Source organism: Acinonyx jubatus, chromosome B3 (assembly GCF_027475565.1).
Source record: "Acinonyx jubatus isolate Ajub_Pintada_27869175 chromosome B3, VMU_Ajub_asm_v1.0, whole genome shotgun sequence".
In the NCBI taxonomy this organism is placed as follows: Eukaryota; Metazoa; Chordata; class Mammalia; order Carnivora; family Felidae; genus Acinonyx; species Acinonyx jubatus.
In genome coordinates this window covers 6,033,948-6,054,188 of record NC_069386.1, presented here as the reverse complement: position 1 = coordinate 6,054,188, position 20,241 = coordinate 6,033,948, and the positions used below count along the sequence as shown (strand labels likewise).

Here is a 20,241-nt window from a genome sequence, read left to right as displayed (position 1 = left end):
GTCCCCTCTCACAAGAGGACAGCTCACAAACCTCGCTAAAACTGGACGCCCTGCCCCTGTGCACGTTGCAGACCCGTCCCCTCTAATATGCTCTGGGCCAGAGCCCATCCAACCCAGGCCACAGCCTGGCAGTGTATAAGCAGCCCCCACAGAGGCCGGCACTACTCCAAAGTGACTCCTGCCCCAGAGAGATGGGAAGACAACCACACTAGTCTGACTGCGGCGCCAGCAGTGGGCTGGGGGCAGACAGCTGGTCTTGCCGGAGGCCGTGCGCATCCACAAAAGCTTCTCAGGAAAACACAGGGAAAGGGCCCTGCGGTTCGGTGCTTCCACGGCTCTGGCAAATCCCTGATCTGACTCAACTCAAGCCCGGCGTGGCCCCAGACTGGCCCACTAATGGCACAGGGACCAAACTCTGCCCACAGCAGACAAAGAGAGCCCCTGCAGACCACTGGACGGATGGCAAAGGCGGCCACAACAGTCAGGTGCACACGATGCACATGTGAGATATGTGTGAAGCACCAGGTTCTGGTGAACAGGGGACACTGCACTACAGGACCTCTTCCTCATGAGGCCTCTGCTTTCAAGAGCAGAGGATGTAGCTGACTTTCCTAACACACAAAACCGACCCAGAGTTAGACAAAATGAGGAGACAGAGGGATATGTCCCAGATGAAAGGACAGGACAAAATCACAGCAAGAGGCCGAAACAAAAGAGAAATAAGTAATATGCCTGATAGAGGATTTAAAGTAACAGTCATAAAGATACTCACTGGACTTGAGAAAAGAGTGGAGGACATCAGTGAGACCCTGAACAAAGAGACAGAAAACATACAAAGAGAACCAACCAGAAATGAAGAACACAATAAATGAAACTAAAAAGACACTAGGGGGAATAAATAGCAGACTAGAAGAAGCAGAAGAATGGATGAGGACAGAGTAATGGAAAGTAATCAAGCTGAGCAGGTGAGAGAAAAAAATTATGCAAAATGAAAACAGATTTAGGGAACTCAGCGACTCCATCAAGTGTAATAACATTGGCGTTATAAGGATCCCAGAAAGAAAAGAGAGAAAGGGCAGAAAATTTATTTCAAGACATGATACCTGAAAACTTCCTGAAGCTGGGGAAGAAAACAGATATCCAGATCTAGAGGCACAGAAATCGCCCCATAAAATCAACTCAAGGAGGCCCACGCCAAGACACTGAGTAATTAAAATGGCAAAAAGTAGTGATGGAGGATTTTAAAAGCATCAAGAGAAAACAGTTACATACAAGAGAAACGCCATGAGACCATCAGCTGATTTTTCAGCAGAAACTTTGCAGGCCAGAAGGGAATGGCATTCACGGCACTGAAAGGAAAAGGCTGCAGCCAAGAATAATCTACCCCGTAACACCATCATTCAGAATAGGAGGAGAGAGAAAGAATTCCCCAAACAAAAGCTAAAGGAGTTCACAACCACTAAACCAGTTCTGCAAGAAATGTTAAATGGGACTCTTTCAGTGGAAAGAAAAGATCATAAGTAAGAGTAAGAAAAGTAGGAAGCATGAAAGAAGTAAAATACGTGTATCTGTAAAAATCAGTCAGGGGACTCACAAAGTAAAAGGTTGTAAAGTATGACATCATAAATCCTACAATGTGGTGGGGAGAGGAGTAAAGAATGGTTTCCAACTTAACCGACCATCAACTTAATATAGACTGCTATTTGTAGAAGATGTTAGATACAAACCTAACAGTAACCACAAATCAAACACCAGGAATAGATATGCAAAAAATAAAGAGGAACGAATTCAAGTATATCACTAAAGAAAGCCAGGAAACTGGGAAGAAAAGAGCAAAAGAATAAAGAAACTGAGAGGAACTATAAAAAACAGTAAAATGGCAATAAATACATACCTATCAAAAATTACTTTGAATGTAAATGGACTAAATGCTCCAATCAAAAGACACAGTATCGGGGCACCTGGATGGTTCAGTTGGTTAAGTACTCGACTTCAGCTGAGGTCATAATCTCATGGTTCATGAGTTCAAGCCCAGCATCAGGCTCTCTGCTGTCAGTGCAGAGCCCGCTTCGGAACCTTTTGTTCCCCCCTCTCTCTCTCTGCCGCTCTCCCTTCCTCTCTCTCAAAAATAAGAAAACATTAAAAAAAAAAAAAAAGACACAGTGTGACATGGATTAAAGAAACAAGACCCACTATATAATGCCTAAAAGAGACATATTTCAGACCTAAAGACACCTGCATATTGAAAGTGAGGGGATGGTGGGATGCCTGGGTGGCTCAGTCACTTGAGTGTCCAACCCTTAGTTTCGGTTCAGGTCATGGTCTCATGGTTCATGGGTTTGAGCCTCACATTGGGATCCAATCTGTCATCGCAAAGCCTGCTTGGGATTCTCTCTCTCTCCCTCTCTGCCCCTCCCCTGATCATGCTCGCTCTCGCTCTCTCTCTCAAAATAAATAAATTAACTTAAAAAAAAAGTGAGGGGATGGAGAAACATCTATTATGTAAATGGATGTGAAAAGAAAGCTGGGGTAGTAATCTATTCTATCAGACAATATAGACTTTAAAACAAAGATTGTAACAAGAACAAGGAAGGACATTATGTAGTCATTAAGGGAACAATCCAACAAGATAGAACAATCGTAAATATTTATGCACCCAACACGGAAGCACCCAACACATAAAGCAGTTAATAACAAACAAAAAGTAATTAATTAATAGTAATACAATAATAATAGGGGACTTTAACACCCCACTTACATTCATGGACAGATCATCCGAACAGAAAATCAACAAGGAAACAGTGGCTTTGAATGACACACTGGACCAGATGGACTTAACAGATATATTCAAAACATTTCATCCTAAAACAGAATACACATTCTTTTCAAGTGCACATGGAACATTCTCCAGAACAGATCACACATTAGGCCACAGAACCAGTCTCAACAAATTCCAAAAGATCAAAGTCCTACCATGCATCTTTTCTGACCATAACTAAAAATCAACCACAAGAAAAAATCTGGAAAGAACACAAAATACATGGAGGTTAAATATGCTACTAAACAATGAATGAGCCAACCAAGAAATCAACAACATATATGGAGACAAATGAAAATGAAAACACAATGGCCCAAAACCTTTGGGGTGCCACAAAAGCTGTTCTAAGAGGGAAGTTTATGGCAACACAGGCCTACCTCAAAAAGAAAAAAATCTCACATCAACAATCTAACCTTATACCTAAAGGAGCAAGAAAGAGAACAGACAAAATCCAAAACCAGCAGAAGGAAGGAAATAATAAAGATTAGAGCAGAAATAAAACAGAGACTAAAAAAAATAGAACAGATCAATGAAACCAGGAGCTGGTTCCTCGAAAAGATCGACAAAATTGATAAACCTTTAGCCAAACCTATCAAAAAGAAAGCAGGGGAGGGACTCAAAATCAGAAATGAAAGAAGAAAAATAATAAGTGACACCAAAGAAATTATACAAAGGATGGTAAAGAGAATATTAAGAAACATGATACACCAGCAAATTGAACAACCTAGAAGAAACGGATAAATTTCTAGACACATAACCTACCAAAACTAATCACCAAGAAATAAAATTTGAACAGACTGATTACCAGCAATGGAATTGAGTTGGTAATTAAAAAAAAAACAAAAAACAAAAACTCCCAGCAAACAAAAGTCCAGGGTCAGATGGCTTCACAGGAGAATTCCACCAAACATTTAAAGACGAGTGATACCTATTGTTCTCAAACTATTCCAAAAAATAGAGGAAGGAAAGCCTCCAAATCCGTTCTGAGGCCAGCATTACCCTGATACCAAAACGAGTCAAAGACATGACCAAGAAAAGAGAACTACATGCCAATATCTCTGATGAACATAGATAGAAAAACCCTCAACAAAGTACTAGCAAACCAAACCCAACAATATATTTAAAAAATTATTCACCATGATGAGGTAGGATTTACTCCTGAGGTGCAAGGCACCGGGGTGGTTCAACAGTCACAAATCAATGTGACCCATTACATCAATAAGAGAAAACAACCATACGATCGTTTCAATAGATGCAGAAAAAGCATTGGACAAAGTACAACATCTATTTATGATAAAAATCCTCTACAAAGTAGGTTTAGAGAGAACATACCTCATCCTAATAAAGGCCATATATGAAAAACCCACAGCTAACATCATGCTTAATGATGAAAAACTGAGGACTTTTCCCCTATGGTCAGTAATAAGGAAAGTATGTCCACTCTCATCACTTTTATTCCACATAGTACTAGAAGTCCTAGCCACTGCGAGCAGACCAGAAATAAAAGGCACCCAAGTTGGTAAGGAAAAAGGAAAACTCCTATATGCAGAGGACATGATACTATATACAGAAAACCCTAAAAATTCCACCAAAACACTACTAGAACTGATAAATTAATTCAGTAAGGTCACAGGATACAAAATTATACAAAAATCTGTTGCATTTCTATACACTAACGATGAAGCAGCAGAAAGAGAAATTAAGAAAACCCTTTCATTTACAACTGCACCAAATAATAATAAAATATGTAGGAATAAACTTATTCAAAGAGGAGAAAGACCTATACTCTGAAAACTATAAATCACTGACGAAAGAAACTGAAGATAACACAAACCAATGCAAAGACATTCCACGCTCATTGATTGGAAGAACAAATATTATTAAAATGTCTATACTACCCAAAGCAACCTACAGATTTAATATAATCCCTACCAAAATACCAATTGGATTTTTCACAGAGCTAGAACAAACAATCCTAAAATTTGTATGGAACCATGAAAGACCCCAAATAGCCAAAGCAATCTTGAAAATGAAAAACAAAGCTGTGGGTATCACAACTCCAGATTTCATGTTACATTACAAAGCTGTAGTGATCAAAACAGTATGGTACTAGCACAAAGATAGACACATAGATCAATAAAACAGAACAGAAAGCTCAGATATAAATCCACACTTATGTGGTCAATGTTTAACAAAGGAGGCAAGAATATACAATGGGGAAAATAGTTTCTTCAACAAATGGTGCTGGGAAAACTGGACCGCCACATGCAAAAGAATGAACCTGGACCACTTTCTTACACCATCCACAAAAATAAACTCAAAATGGATTAAGGACCTAAATGTGAGACCTGAAACCATAAAAGTCCCTACTAGAAGAGCACACAGGCAGTAACATCTCTGACATCAACTTCTTTCTAGATAGAGTCCCTGAGGCAAGGAAAACAAGCAAAAATAAACTATTGGGATTTCATAAAAATAAAAAGCTTGCGCAAACAAACAGTAAACTAAAACCTATGGAATGGGAGAAGATATTTGCAAATGACATTTACAATAAAGAGTTAGCATCCAAAATATATGAAGAACTTACCCAACTCAACACCAAAAAAATACTCCCATCAAAAATGGGCAGAAGACATGAACAAACATTTCTCCAAAGAAAACAGGTAGACGGTCATCGGACACACGAAAAGACGCTCAACATGACTGATCCTCAGGGAAATACAAATCAAAACCACAATGAGGTATCACCTCACACCTGTCAGAATGGCTAGATGTAAAAAGACAAGAAATAAGTGTTGGTGAGGATGGGGGGGGTGGGGCAGGGAGGAACCCTCGTGCACTGATGGTGGGAATGCTAATTGATGCAGCCACTGTGGAAAACAGTATGGAGGTTCCTCAAAAAATTAAAAATAGAATTACCATATGATCCAGTAATCACACTACTAGGCATTTACCCAAAGAAAGTGAAAACACTAGTTTGAAAGGATATATATAAGCACCTTATGTTTACTACAGCATAATTTACAATAGCCAAGATATGGAAGCAACCCAAGTGTCCATCGATAGATGAAGGGATAAAGATGTGGCGTATATGTACAATGGAATATTACTCAGCCATAAAAAAGGGATGAGATCTCGCCATCTGCAACAACATGGATGGACCTGGAGGGTTTCATGCTAAGTGAAATATGAGAAACGCAAATACTGTATGATTTTGCTTATATGTGGAATATAGAGAACAAGTAGCACAAACAGACCCATAAATACAGAGGACAAACTCACGGTGGCCAGAGAGGAGGGGGAGGTGGCACGGGTGAAGGCGAGTGGGAGGTACAGGCTTCCAGTTATGGAATGAATAACTCATGGGGCAAGACACAGCACAGGGGATAAAGTCAATGGGATTGTAACAACGTTGTGTGGTGACCGATGGTAGCTACACTTGCCGTGAGCACACCATAAGTACACACACACTTGGTGCATCACTATGTTGTGCACCTGAAACTAATGTAATATGTCAACTATACTTCAAAAAAAAAAAAACAAAACAAAACAACCCAGCAGACTATAGTAGTAACAGATAAAACCACTCTGGCTGGGTGGACTAAAGTACTCCCCCAGGCTTTCATACAGTTGAGTGATCAACCAGTAGGGCCCGTGCCCCATATGCCAGACTGGGGCCTCTTGCCAAGGCACCCAATCCCGTCGAGGTATGGAAGTCATGGGAAACAGCCACTGTCTCAACTCTCACCATGGAGCCATGTGCTGTGCTGCTGAGAACACCAAGCCCCACCACGCCTGGGAAAGGGATGGTCTACCAGAACTTGCCTGGGGTGTCCCATCTGGATGGGTGAGTTACTTCGAGGGAACTCCTCGGTCTCCACTGGGATCCTGTTGTCCTGCTACAAGCCCGACCTAGTGAAACGCACTAGACGCGGAATGGTAAATGTGCCACTGGGAGAGGGAAGAAGGTGGGAGTCCTGGTTGGGCACATCCCCCAGTCCATCTCTTCACACCTGGCAGTGCTGCCTCCCCCAGCCAACATGTACGGTACGCACAACCAGGTCAATATCCTAAAGCTGCAAACTTCCCTCTCCTCAAGGCCAGGCGGACATTGTTTTCCAACAGTACGATCGTTTGGCCGCCATCTTGGTTCCCTCCACTGGGCTGGAGGACAGTATAGCACACATAGAAGCCCTTACTAAATTCATCTAGCAAGCTTAAATGACAGCCAAAGAAGCCTGTCCTCAACACTGAAAGGTCTCTGGTGAGAACAGCTATCCTCCAAAACAGAATGGCCTTGGACATTACTGTCCTACAAGGAGGCCCCTGTGCCATCATCCAAACACAATGTTGTGTGTTCGGCTAACGTGTGATCCTTGTTGAATCTAGTTGACCCATGAGCTGGGTGGACCCAGGTGATCAGAGGCTCCTCACTCCCTCCCCTGTCCTTGGAACGTGGGCTCTGCTCGCCTTTCCCACTGCCCGAGGCGGCTCTAAGGACACGACCTTGAGAGAGTGATGTGGCGCTGAGAACACTGCATGTGCACACGACTGAACGCAGTTCAGGGAGCCTCACAAACTTTTAAGATGTGGTGCGTGGGTGCGGGGAGCCACTCACCTTGCTGCCGCCAAGACAAGACTGGTGTGCAAGCTCCCTTGCTTAGGGAACCTTTCTACCTGGGGTGGCTGCCTCTTTCTTTGGTCTCTCCCTGCCCTCTGCACGCAGGGACCCATTTCAGGTTACACCCGGGAAGCTCCGGAGGGGGTTACCAACCAACAGCGTGACAGACAGATGTTCGAGTCAGACAGACTGACGGCCCGAGGGGTAGACAGAGAAGACGGGACGGAGAGAGAAGTGGCCGGGGAGCCGGGGGGGGGGGGGGGGGGCGCATGAGGAAGGGTAGCTTGCTTTCGATGCCCACCCCTCACTGGACTGCAAGCAGCACGGCCTCCCTGCCTCTGCTGTGTTTACAGCTGAGACCCCCCCCCGCTCAGCACCGCTGACTTCTGTGTAACACCGGCCTCACCCTGGGAGCCGGAGGCCGTTCCCCAAGCCAGCCAGGGGCTGGGCCACGAGGGCCTGAGCGCCCACGGGTGCCGGTGAACCTGGCCCCGGGGCCCACCTGGCTTGATCCCAGGCCCCCAGCCACTGCCCCGGGATCCCCACACTGACCTGCACCTGGCTCCGGGCGACAGCGACCCTCTTGCGGAACTCCTGGAGCCGGGACCGCTCGCCGGCGTCCTGGGGCTCCCTGCCCTCGAGCTCCCGCAGCTGCCTCTGGCTTTCGCTCAGCTCTGCCCGCACCTGCTCCGCCTCCTGCTCCAGCTCCCGGATGTGCTGGCTGTGCTGCCGGTTCAGGGCCTGGGCCGCCTTGCCTGGAAGAAAGAGCGGGGGCCTCATCAGCACAGGCAGAGCCTCTCCCCCAAGGGGACCATCGCTTGGCTCCCCTGGGAGGGGTTCCAGACCTCTGTCAGCCACAGTCACCTGTGGGGGTTTTGCCAAGCCTCCGCACCACTGGTACCGTGAGTTATTTACTATATTTTCCTTTAAGCCCCTTACTTTTTCAATTAAAATTAGCCTCATCCATAGCAATGACCCACAGAAATTAGGGGTTAAACTGGCTTTATTTTTTTAAATGTTTGTTTTTGTGAGAGAGAGAGAGAGAGAAAGAGAGAATGCACGTGCATGTACGCAGGGGAGGGGCAGAGAGAGGGGGAGACAGAGAATCCCAAGCAGGCTCCACGCTGCCAGCACAGAGCCTGACTCGGGACTCAAACTCACGAGACACGAGATCGCAATCTGAGCCGAAGTCAAGAGTCGGAAGCTTCATCGACTGAGCCTCCCAGACCACCCCTAAATTGGCTTTGTTTTCACCTGACACCTACTAACAAATACACAGGTTGGGCCTGCATGTAATTAAGCCTCCAGAACTGACTTCCATTGGCGGGAAATCTGGCGAGCGGAGGGACGAGTTAAATAACACCACAAGGAAGCCAATGGGCAAGTCCTGAACACGAGGGGTTTGGGACAGTCTACAGGACTGTGAGGAGACAGGAGAGGGACGCTTTAGAGGCCTCACGAGCACGGTGTGGGACATGTGTGGAGCTGGGTGCCAGCAAATCAGCTGTCCACGGACTCTGCCAAAGACCTGAGGGAACAGGCTTGTGCTCTGGGCGTGGGGGGGACGTGGAGCTTCGTTAGACGTGCTCATGGCACGTCGGTTAAAGTGTCCAAAAAGAGGCAAACTGAACGGTGTGGGGGTGAGATGACAAGATGCCTGGGATTTGCTTCAAAACACCTCAGCGAAGGCAAAAGAGACAAAGGAAAGGGATGTATGGGAGAAGCTCGTGATGCTAAATCCGGGTGACGGGCTCACGGGGACCTGCTGTGCCAGCCTTCCTCCTCTTGTGTTTGAAATTCTTCATGATGCATTTTGTAAATGTTTATTTATTTTTGAGAGACAGACAGACAGACACAGAATCCGAAGCAGGCTCCAGGCTCTGAGCTGTCAGCACAGAGCCCGACGTGGGGCTCGAACCCACGAACCGTGAGATCGTGACCTGGGCCGAAGTCGGACGCTCAACCGACGGAGCCACCCAGGCGGCCCTTCATAATGCATTTTGTAATAAATGTACAACCCTTCAAATAAAAAGGCTCAGCTGCTTCTTTACATGTGTCACCAGTGGCGGACGTAGCATGATTTGGGGCCATTGTTTGCACCCTAAGAGTAGGGGATCCTGTGCCCAGCAAGGTGCCTAACACGGCAGGCAACTGACAAATACAACTACCGCTACCACGAATAGGTATTGCTTTCTGAGAACCGGTCTTAGCGCTTCAGCTGAATGAAGTCCCCTCAACGGCCCAAAAAGCAGGTACAATTACTAGCCCCACTTTAGAGAGAAGAAAACAGAGCCACAGAGGGGCTATTCTACTTGCTCAAGGTCACACAGCCCCAAGAGGCTGAGTCGGCTACCACACTAAGCCACCTGGTCCCCGCTCCTAACCACCCTCAGGCGGGAGGCCCGCCCGAAGGCCCACCGCCTCACCTGTGCGGACCAGCTCGCCAATGAGCTCCTCCTTCATGCGGATGTTGATGGCCAGCTCCCGGATCTTCTGTTGGGCTTGGGCCAGCCGCCGCTCAGAGGCCGTGGCAGCTGGGGTCCGGCGGGGCCGCGCCAGGGCCTTGCTCCCACCGGCTACTGTAACAAGCCCGCCGTCAAGGCCACCACCCCAACGATCAGTGGGGGAGGCGGGAGAGGGGAGAGGCACGCCCCGGGCAGGGGCGGCGAGGCATGGCGTGTGGACCGTCTGGAACAGCCAGTCCAGGATCACGGAAGGGAGGGTCAGAGCCCCCTCTGCACCAGGCCCAGCTCACCTCTGGGCCCCGGGACGGCTGCACCCGGTTCTTCGGGGTGAAGCTCTGGGCCCTTCCCGGCACAGGGACTTCCTGGGCGGGCCCCCACCCTCTGGCTCCAGTTGTTGATCCCGTTCCTGGAAGACAGAAGCAGGACTCAGAGGAAGGAAGAGAGGCCACTGTGGTCTTCTGTCCTCTCAGGGTCAATGGAGCCTCGGGGCGTCGGTCTGGCAGAACTGAGGCCAGGGGGCTGGGCTGTTGGGGGCACCGAAGGCCGCCGTGAAGGCTGAGAACCAGGAGGCCCGGGGCCCACCCTGTGGCGTACTCACCCCACCGGTTCCAAGCCCGCAGTCCCCATCTGCTCTCCCCACCGGACGGGGCAACGGAGGTGAGGGCTCCCTGAGACCACAGTGGGGTCCTCCTCCAGCCCAGCCTGGCTCCCGAGGTGCTTTGGGTCAGGTGGGCAGCTGGTCCCACTCACCTGCGCAGGTGCGGGGGCCGCAGGGGCGGCTGCCCCTCCTCCTGCTCCTCCTCCTCCGAGGCAGCTGAAGAGCCGCTCCCCTGGCTGTCTGCCTCTGCCAGCAGCTGGGCCCCAGGCTCTCTGCCATTTGTCACCTGCTAGGGGAGTGCCAGGGTTTCAGGACAGAAAGCGCCCAGGGCACCGTCCATCAGCCATTTTCCATCACTGATCTTTGCTCGTGCCCTGCCAATCCCAAGTGAGAGTAGGAGCTTCCTCCCAACCCCCCAGCGCCCCCTCCCCTGTGGCACCCATAGCACCTGGGACTCCACGGGTGACAGCTTGCCCTATCTTTGTATACAGCTCACCAGCAATGCCCTGCCAGAGTGGTGGATGTATAACAGACTCCGGTCAAACCCACACCCTCCCTCCCCACAATGCCTTGGGCTTTTACAGCTGAGATGACCCAGAACTTTCAGGAAGATGCAGGACAGCCTTTGTCCAAAAGGTCCCAAGTGACTAGAAGGCCGGGCTCAGGGAGATTAGGGCTCATGGAAAAGTATACTTGCAAAGACAGAAGGGGTGGCCTCAGAGGTGATAAGCCACCCATCTCTGGAGGTGTGCAAGCTTTCCATCCAGCGCCTGAAGCCCAACTCCCTCTGTAACGTTCTCACTTCAAAAGTCTCCAGCCAGCCCAGGGATGCCCAGTGGTACCAGACCCTTCTGAGCGGCCCTACAGAGTCCCCCAAATTTTGGCCCTTTCTCTAGGAGCACTGGAAAGGGGTATCTCACAGCTGGTCCCGGGAAAGGCCGGATACATTCGGCAGCACCGCCCTTCCCCTGCCGGAGCCTGTCCAATGCAAGAGACCCAGGCTCGCCACCTCCTCACCTCTCCCCAGTTCTCAGGGCCAACTTCATCTCCAGGAAGGCAGACGGGGGGCACCATGCCCAGCATGTGGCTGTGGGCACCGTCGAGGGGGGCTGTGTGAGGCCGGGGCGCAAAGGAGCCGGCAGACAGGCCCTGTAGGAGCCCTGGGGCCCCCCAGCCAGGCCGCACCAGCTCTAGCCGCAGCCGAAGCTCCGCCATTTCCTGCTGCTGCTCCCGAAGCCGGTCGCTCTGGAAGACATGTTCCGGGTGCTGATGGGGGGTGCGGACGGGGAGGGTGCCGGGATGCTGGCAGGCAGAAGTGCGGGAAGCTGAAGAAAGGGGCCACCCCACCCTCTCTCGGCTAAAACTGAGGAGGGCCAGATACCTCTGACCACTTGTTGCCCAAACACACACACGCACCCACGCACACGCACGCCAGTTGTTCAGGGTCAAGCTCTCACCCCACCCTGCTAGCTCCAGGTCAGTCCTCCACGTTCATGCCAGTCACTGCCGCCAGAGGGCGCCGGGAGCAATGCTGACCCAGTTGCCTTGGGACGACGGGGACCCGACCGACTGCCCCTCCAGTCCCACCTCTCATCCAGGGTCATGGCCATCAGGCACGACCACCCGCACCATTCTCTTCCTCACCTCCACGCTGTTGCTCAGTTGTGGCCCCTCCATCTCTTCCCACCCTGCCAGAAGCCTGCCCTGGCTAACTCCCCCTTGTCCCCGGAAGCTCAGCTCGATTTCACCTTGAGGAAGCCTGCCCCCACCTGCAGTTTGTACTGCTCCATGGCGTCCTCCAGGGCCGCCAGAAAGTCTCGGTTCTCCTCCTCCAGCCGGGCCACCTGGCTCTGCAGGGCGAGCAACTGCAGTGCCCCGTCTTCCTATGGGGCAAGGAGAGAGGCTTCAGGGGCAGGAGCCGGCGGACAAGCCTGCCTGTCTCTGGGACACCCCGGCCCTCTCTCTGCCCTGCCAGGGGTTCCCCTAGTCCAGCTTGCTACTCTGCTGCAAGCCCTGCCTGCAATGGGGCTCTGCCTCCAGAGCCCACCCAGCCTGTGGTCCCCTCTGCAAGCTATTTGGGCCATCTCTTGGATTATGAATCATACTTTTATTAACAATAATAACGGCATCACTATTATTGGGAACCCACTGAGGCTCCACTAGCGTGCTGCGCTGGGCACTTGGTACACCTTCGGCCCTTACAGCAAGCCTAGGAGGTAGATACCCACGTTATCCCTGTTTCACAGACAGAGACCCTGAGACTCGGGAGGGTAAAGGACGCGGTCAAGGTCATCAGAATCGCCTCTGAATCCAGAATGCGCTGCGCTGATGGACAAGGGGCAGGGGCGCCGCTGGCCGTATGAAGACGGCTCCCTTCCCCGCTCCCTCCGTCCCCGGGGCCACACCTGGCCCTTGGCCACCTTCGGCCCGCCGGGCCCCTGCGTGGCCTGCTCCTCGGCGGAGGCGCTCTCGATGCCGCTGTCGGGCCCGGAGGCGGAGCTCAGGGCGCTGCGCTCCCCCTCGACGGCGCACAGCCAGTCGCGCACCTTGCGGGCGGCGGCGCCGGGCAGCCCCGGCTCCGCCTGCAGCTCGCGCAGGAGGCTGTAGGCGGCGTCGGTGCGGGCCCGGTAGCGCGCGCACTCGGCGCCCAGGCGGGCGGCGGCCGCGGCGGCGGCGGCGGCGGGGCCGGGGGCGCGCCGTCCGCGGTGGATGATGCGCGTCTCCGAGCGGTGGCGCGGGGGGCCGCGCGCGCCGGCCGCCGCCTCCTCGGGCGCGCGCTCGGCCTCGGGCCGCCAGTTGACCGTGGCGCGGTTGCGGATGTTCTGGGCGCGGCTGGCGTAGTTGAGGGTGTTGAGGGTCTCGTCGAAGTCGGAGGAGGAGGGGCTGACGCAGGCGATCATCACCGTCTTGGCGTTCCCGCCTAGCGAGTCTTTGAGGATCCTGAGGACGCCGGGTGGGGGCGCGTCAGGGGCGCCGGAGCGCCAGGACGCGCCCGGCCCAGGGACCCTGATTCGTCGCCCGGGGGGCCTCGGACCGGTGGGCGGCGCGGCCGGAAAGCCAGAGGGGACCCATCCCCTCCTCGCCTCGCCTCCCGCCGCCCCCTGACCCCCAGCGGCCGGAGAGGGGCCCCTGCTCCCGTGGGCCGCAGGCCGCAGGGCCCTCACCGGGTGATCTTGGAGTCCCGGTAGGGGATGTGGCTGCCGCGGCGCTGGGGGTCGCCCAGGGCGCTGATGACGTTGCCCAGCGCCAGGAGGCTGCTGTTGATCTGGATGCTCTCCTTGAGCCGCTCGCCCGTGCTGCCCGTCTTGAGCACCCGCTCCGAGCCCGCCAGGTCCACGAAGTGGAACTTGGAGACCAGCAGCTGGCCCGCAGGGGGTCGCGGCAGGCGGCTGGGGGCGCGCCCCCGCTGCTCCAGGGTCACCGTGAAGACGGTGTGTGAGCGGCTGGACAGGCGGTTGAGGTGTGTGGCGCCCGTGTGCCGCGCCGCGTTGCCCATCTCCAGGAGGCTCAGCACCTCGTCCAGGCCCTCCACGTCCACCTCCTTGACGCCACACAGCACTGAGGACACGCAAGGCTGTGAGCCCAGCGCAGGGGCAGCCGGGGACTGGCCAGGAGGGCAGGCAGAGCAGGGCTAGCCCTTGCCAGCTCTTCCCGACTCAGATGCCCCTTCCCCATGCCTGACAGGCAGGGGTGGGGAGGGTCCTGCCCATCCTGGCTCCGGCCCCAGGGGCTCCCACTTGCCCATGCCCACCTTGCACTCTGGGTACATAAGTATATACTGAACTCAGGGGAGACGGGAGAAAGGAAGGCAAAACGTTCCAGGGCTCGGGTTTCGCAGTTAGGAGGTAGCCCTCCCAGACAGGTGAGCCACCCCTCAGCAGGTGAAGCCGCATCAAGCCACATGTCCCACTCCCAGCCAGTGGAGGCCCCAGGAGCTCCTCACCAACATTTCCGCGGTCATCTTCCCGCAGCTGGATGTCACGGCTGGCGGTGCCCACCTCCAGCAGATCTCGGAACTCCTCCTTATACACTTCCAGGTAGGACACGTGCACCAGACAGTCAAGCAGGTCATTTTCATCGATAAGCTTGAAGGCTTCAGCCATGGCCCGTGGGATGATGCCCTGCTCGTCCTCGTGAAGGGAGGCTGGGGAGACACGGCAGAGCCTCCTGCCACCATGCCTTCGGCGGACATGGCTCGAGGCCCCAGGGCCCCAGCCAGCAGCTGGAGGGCAGGGCTCCAGCATGAGCGTAGCAGCGGAGGCCAGGATGGCTGGGTAGCCTGAGCCAGACCATGCTCCAGGAAGGTCAGGCAGAATTATGGAACTTCAGAGTTGGAAGCAACCTCTCAAGGTTCGGCCAACCCCTTTCATGAAGTAATAAGCATCCCCTCCACCACATCTCTGCTAGATCATCAGATACCCTTGGCTTGATTACTCCCCGGGTCAGGGAGCTCATTACTATAGTCTACGCTCAGTTAGCTAAAGGACCTCCTAAATTTATCCCAAGGAAGTAATAAGAGGGTGTTCAGAACATCACTCTTCATAACTTCAAAAGAATGCAAACATCCTAAGAGTCCGTCCTAAGATCCAATAGGGGTCTGGTTAAATAAGTTAACTTATATACACAATGGAATGCCAAGCCACCATTAAAAAATCAGCTTGGAGGGGCGCCTGCGTGGCTCAGTCGGTTGAGTGTCCGACTTCAGCTCAGGTCATGATCTCTTGTGGGTTGGAGCCCCACGTCGGGCTCTGTCTGCCAGCTCGGAGCCTGGAGCCTGCTCTGTATTCTATGTCTCCCTCTCTCTCTGCCCCTCCCCAGCTCACACTCTGTCGCTCGCTCTCAAAAATAAACATTAAATTAAAAAAAAATTTTTTTTTCAACATTTATTTATTTTTGGGACAGAGAGAGACAGAGCATGAACGGGGGAGGGGCAGAGAGAGAGGGAGACACAGAATCGGAAACAGGCTCCAGGCTCTGAGCCATCAGCCCAGAGCCTGACGCGGGGCTCGAACTCACGGACCGTGAGATCGTGACCTGGCTGAAGTCGGACGCTTAACCGACTGCGCCACCCAGGCGCCCCTAAATTTTTTTTTAAATTAGCTTGAATATTTAATGATCTAGAGACATGTGTATGATATATTGTAAGAAAAAAACAGGATATAAAAGAACAAGTACAATATAATCCATTTTTTAAAAGGTAAAATAATTTTCTCAGAGAAATTGGAATGGTATCAGGGCGAGTGATTTCTGGAAAGTACCAAATGCTCGTGTTTGTATTTTCCTAATTTTCTACGGCACACCTGTATGCGTTTGTAACCTAAGAGAGAGAACGTTTGTGCTACTTAACGTGGGGCAGTTCCTTCAACTGGCCCAAAGCATCCCTCCCAAACGAACGCTCCAGGGCCTCACTGAACTGCCGGCCCCCTTGCCAGGCAGCAGCCAAACTCGGCTCTTCCAGAACAATCCCCCCTCCCACTACTCTGACTAGAACACGGGTCCCTGAGCTGTGTCAGCCATCCTGATGACCTCCAGAGACCAGCCGACTTGCCTCGCCCTTCCTCCCCCTGAAGTCCCCGGAGCCACACAGTGTGACCCTATCTCTGTGGAGGTGCAAAAGGCTCCCCACGTCAAGGACTCTTCCTTCCCGTCCTGGTCAGCCTCCCGACACGGCCGCTCCCACCCGGGGCCGCAGGTCAGATTGGGAACCCAGCTCGCCTTCGACGGGGGTATGGCAGCAGGAACACAGGGGCAGAAGTTGGGGAGACTCCACAAGGGCACGGGGCCTCCCGCTGGGTCACTCACCCACACTGGCCTCCCCCATGGTGTACGTCTTCCCGGAGCCCGTCTGACCGTAGGCAAAGACCGTGGCGTTGAAGCCCTCAAAGAAAGCCTCGAGGAGGGGCTGCACGCAGGCCTGGTACACGGCCTCCTGCCCCGTGTCCTCATCCAGCACCACGTGGAAGCCAAAGTGGCGGTCTCGACCAAGGGTGACGCGGCTGTGCCCCGGGTCCACCCTCAGGCAGCTCTGGTGCCCGTGCAGCAGCTCCTTGGGCAGCAGCGGCCGGACCCTCAAGGCCACCCTCACCGGGGCCTCCTCGGCCCCCGGCAGCCTCTGGGCCTCCAGCCCCATGCTGGGGGAGGGCAGCTCCCGGTCCTGTAGAGAGAGGAAGAGGGCCCTGGCCATCAGCACCTGCAGGTGACCCGGAGCCAGATCCCGGGGCTCCCGACCTTGGGGACATGGAAGGGAGGGTGCCTGGTGTCCGAATACTGCGAGGGCCACATGCGGTCCTACACGGTAACACTGTGTGGTTCCCGTCACTGGCAAAAGAAGGCCCCCAACTCCTCCACTTGACTCCCAAGGGCTTCCGTATTCCAGCCGCACCCCTCCCCGGTGACCCCATCTCCTAGAACACGCACGCTCCACCACCACCACATCAGGGAGCCCCTTTCCCTAATACCCACCAGGGTCTCCATCACCTCCGCCCTTGTCACCTCACACCTCCCTGCCCCGCCTTCTTCAAAAAAGCCAGATCCTTCGAGACCAAACTCCTACCACCAAACCTGCCAATTCCATCTCCTAAATATCTCTCAAGTGCACCTGCTTCTCCCCATCTTATTGCCAAAGCCCCGCTCCCGGCCACTGACATCTCCACAGGATGGCTGTGACCAGCTTCCTCACTGTTCTGTCTCCAACGCAGCAACCAGGAGCATCTTTCAAAACTGCAAATGCAATCATGTTACCCTCCTGCTGACACTCTCCCAAGAGAGGCTCCCCACTGCCATCCAAACTTTAACAGCCCTGCCTTGTCTGCTCCCCTCCTGCACCCCACCCCGTGTTGCCCAAGGCTCCTCATTTCTCTGGTCTTGGACTGGCCCCCTCTCCCTCAGGGAGCCAGGGAAGCGCCTCTGCTCCGTGTCCGCACCGCGGCGCACACACGACGCCCGGTGACGCTCCCACCCGCCACTGGCCACTCTGTAGCAGAGGGAGCTGGGAGGCAGGGACCCTGCGTCTCCCTTCCTGCAGGATCTCCACCGCCCAGCACAAGGTCGGACGCTTAGTAGCTGCCCAACAGTGATGATGAAACTGCATCCAAAAAACTCTCCCCGTCCCCGTTCTCTTCTTATCACGGTCCACACCGCCTCCTACCCACCGGGTCCGCAGCACTTGGTTTGTCACTACTGAACTTCTCTGAGCACACGTAACGGTTCGTCCCTTCCCTCACTCAATCCTCCAGTCCCTTGCTGGGTGCCCGGCCCTGGGGACACAGCGGTAACTATCGCGCAATACAGTGGGCGCCTCGGCTCGCCCCGCACCCTGAGCTCTTCCAGCGCTCGAGACACAGAACTCCGCGCACCCAAGGCTCCGGGACAACTCCACGGGTGCGGTCTGGCGCGGGAGGAAGCGGGCACGCGACAGGAGCTCCCGGAGTTTGGAAAAGTGATTACACATGCGGGCCCGACTCTCCCAGCGTCGGCGCTCGCCCCTGCCGGCCAGGCCCGGGATGCTGGCCTCAGGCCCCCGATTTAGGGAAGGGGGCGCTTCCGCCCGCTCAAGGAGGGGCCTCCAGGAGCTGGTATGCAAGGATCGGGGCTCCTCGTGCTGGGTCCAGGGCTCCCCAAGTGCCGGCTCCCGCTGCCACCCGGCCCAGGCCTGCGCAGGGAGGGGGCGAGCGCGCGCCTCCCCCGCCCCCCTCCTCTACCTCCACCCCTCCCGGGCCCAAACCCACCTGCTCGGTGGGAGCACAGTCCCCCAGGGGTGCAGTCAGACTCCGAGCCTCCGCGCGGCGCGCTCCGATGCCGTCATCGGGACCCCCGCCCCCCAAAACATCCCGCCCCTCGCCCGCAGCTCCGCCCGCCCGGGAGCTCGGGGGCGGAGGCGAGAGCCGGGCGGCGCCGTGGTGTCGGTCCGCAGACAGGGCGGGGTCAGGGCTGGAGGGGCGGGGATTGGGCGGGGCCTTGCCCGGGGGCGCGGCAGGGGTGTGGGGCGGCCAATCGGGTTGCCGGAACCGCGCTCTGATTCCAGCGCAGACTTGCCGAATTCTGGGGTCGCGGCGACCACCAAGGCGGGCCTGATTCTCCGAACGGGAGAAGCCCGCCTGCTCATGGAGCGGGGCACCTAAATCTTACAATGCAAGTTGCAACAGGTGAGAAGACGAAAACTAACCAGGAGACTTTTTCGCTCCGCGAGGGGAGAGTGGATTTTCCAACTCTCGATTCTGAGTAACAGTGGACTAAAGATAAGCTACTATTTGTTCATTAACTGATTCGTTCAGGGGCAGACCTGCTCTCCTCCCGCCATGGCTGCCCCTCGATCCCAGCACTGCCGACGCCCCCTGAAAGCTCAGCAAATCTCTCCCTTCCCCATCCTCGGGAAGGCTCCGCCCCGCTTTTCTCCCTGATTTCACGACCCCTTCTCTAAAGCTGAGAAGGATCCATCCCCCTCCCCCATGAGATTCTGGAGATTGGGCTGGGGGCCCACTCCACCCTGTGTGAACGGGCCCTGGCTGCACCTTCTGCACTCACACTGGAAAGAATCGTTGCTGGGGCTCTTCTCTGCCAAGGCCCAGAGTGACCCAGACAGGGGGTGGATGGGTGAAGCCCCCCAGAGAACTACTACTCAGGCCTTCTAGCATGCCAGAGAGCAGCATGGAGCTGCCTCCGGGGGAGCCTCACCCAGGACAGGCCCTGACAAGGCCTGGCCCCACAGCGCTGGCTTGTAAGCCCACAGTTTATAATGAGCAGGGGAACCACTGGTCCACTGGTAGACCGCACTGGCACCCAGCCTCGGGTGCTGGATGGACAGCTGCCCCTGAAAAAGGCCACTGGGAGGTGAGGTTTGCTGTGGGGTTCTTAGCCAACCTCTCCAGTTAGGGAGGTTATGCTGAGTGAACAGCTCAAGGGAACCTTGCAGAGGTGTTATTCATCCTGCATCGACCTGGGCAGGTGCTACCCGAGGGACTGTCCCCAAACAGCATTTCCAGTGTGCCCCCCACCGTCCATCCCATCACTCAAGCCGTCCTTGTCTCCTCCTCTTCTCTTGTCCAGGACTGAGCCCCTCCTTCCCCTCCCCTGTAGCTTCCAGTCCAGGCAAAACCCTTTGTCCTCTACGCCCTGGCCACCCAAGCCGCCACTATCCCTCATCTGGACCCCTGCAGACCCTCCTCCCTGGTCTCCCTCCCGTCTCTGTAATACCTGCCAGTTAAAATTATATTAACAGGGGCACTTGGGTTAAGCATCTGACTTCAGCTCAGGTCATGATCTCACGGTTTGTGAGTTCGAGCCCCGCATGGGACTCTGTGCTGACAGCTCGAAGCCTGGAGCCTGCATCGGATTCTGTGCCTCCCTCTCTCTGCCCTTCCCCCTGCTCGTTCTCTGTCTCTCAAAAAAAAAAGAAAAAAAAGAATAAACATTAAAAAAAATTTTTAAATACACATTTTAAAAGTTTTTAAAAACTAATAGAGTCTAAAATATGAAGGAGGCAGGTAAGAGCGGTCGATGTCTTGGAGGGTTCCCTTCCAACTCTTATTCTCTGTGTGTCTTAGTCCATTCAGGTTAACAGAACAAAATACCCCAAACTGGGCAGCTGATAAATGGCAAACATTTATTTCTCAGGCCTTGGGGGCTGGGAAGTCCAGAATCCTGGCATTGGAAGATTCAGTGTCAGATGAGGGCCCACTTCCTGGATGCCCCAGAGGGCCAACATCACATGGCAGAAGAGATTGAGCTAACTCTCTGAGGT

General features: G+C 54.0%; 1 protein-coding gene across 6 annotated transcripts in view; it reads right to left on the bottom strand.

The window, feature by feature from the left end:
• KIF7 (kinesin family member 7) overlaps window positions 1-20,241 on the bottom strand; it is a 32,696-nt gene that overhangs the window by 8,452 nt on the left and 4,003 nt on the right. The window contains exons 2-11 of one of the 6 annotated variants that reach the window (XM_053223558.1): window positions 16,305-16,656; window positions 14,446-14,646; window positions 13,667-14,060; window positions 12,908-13,442; window positions 12,272-12,385; window positions 11,520-11,747; window positions 10,655-10,791; window positions 10,195-10,310; window positions 9,866-10,018; window positions 7,992-8,194 (exon numbers count right to left, since the gene is read on the bottom strand). In XM_053223558.1, coding sequence (XP_053079533.1) covers window positions 7,992-8,194; window positions 9,866-10,018; window positions 10,195-10,310; window positions 10,655-10,791; window positions 11,520-11,747; window positions 12,272-12,385; window positions 12,908-13,442; window positions 13,667-14,060; window positions 14,446-14,646; window positions 16,305-16,632 — 2,409 coding nt within the window. In that variant the 5' untranslated portion in view covers window positions 16,633-16,656. Of the gene's footprint in view, window positions 1-7,991; window positions 8,195-9,865; window positions 10,019-10,194; window positions 10,311-10,654; window positions 10,792-11,519; window positions 11,748-12,271; window positions 12,386-12,907; window positions 13,443-13,666; window positions 14,061-14,445; window positions 14,647-16,304; window positions 19,873-20,241 lie in introns of those variants that run through there. The other 5 variants (XM_053223554.1, XM_053223556.1, XM_053223557.1 and 2 more) reach the window with 5 other exon arrangements.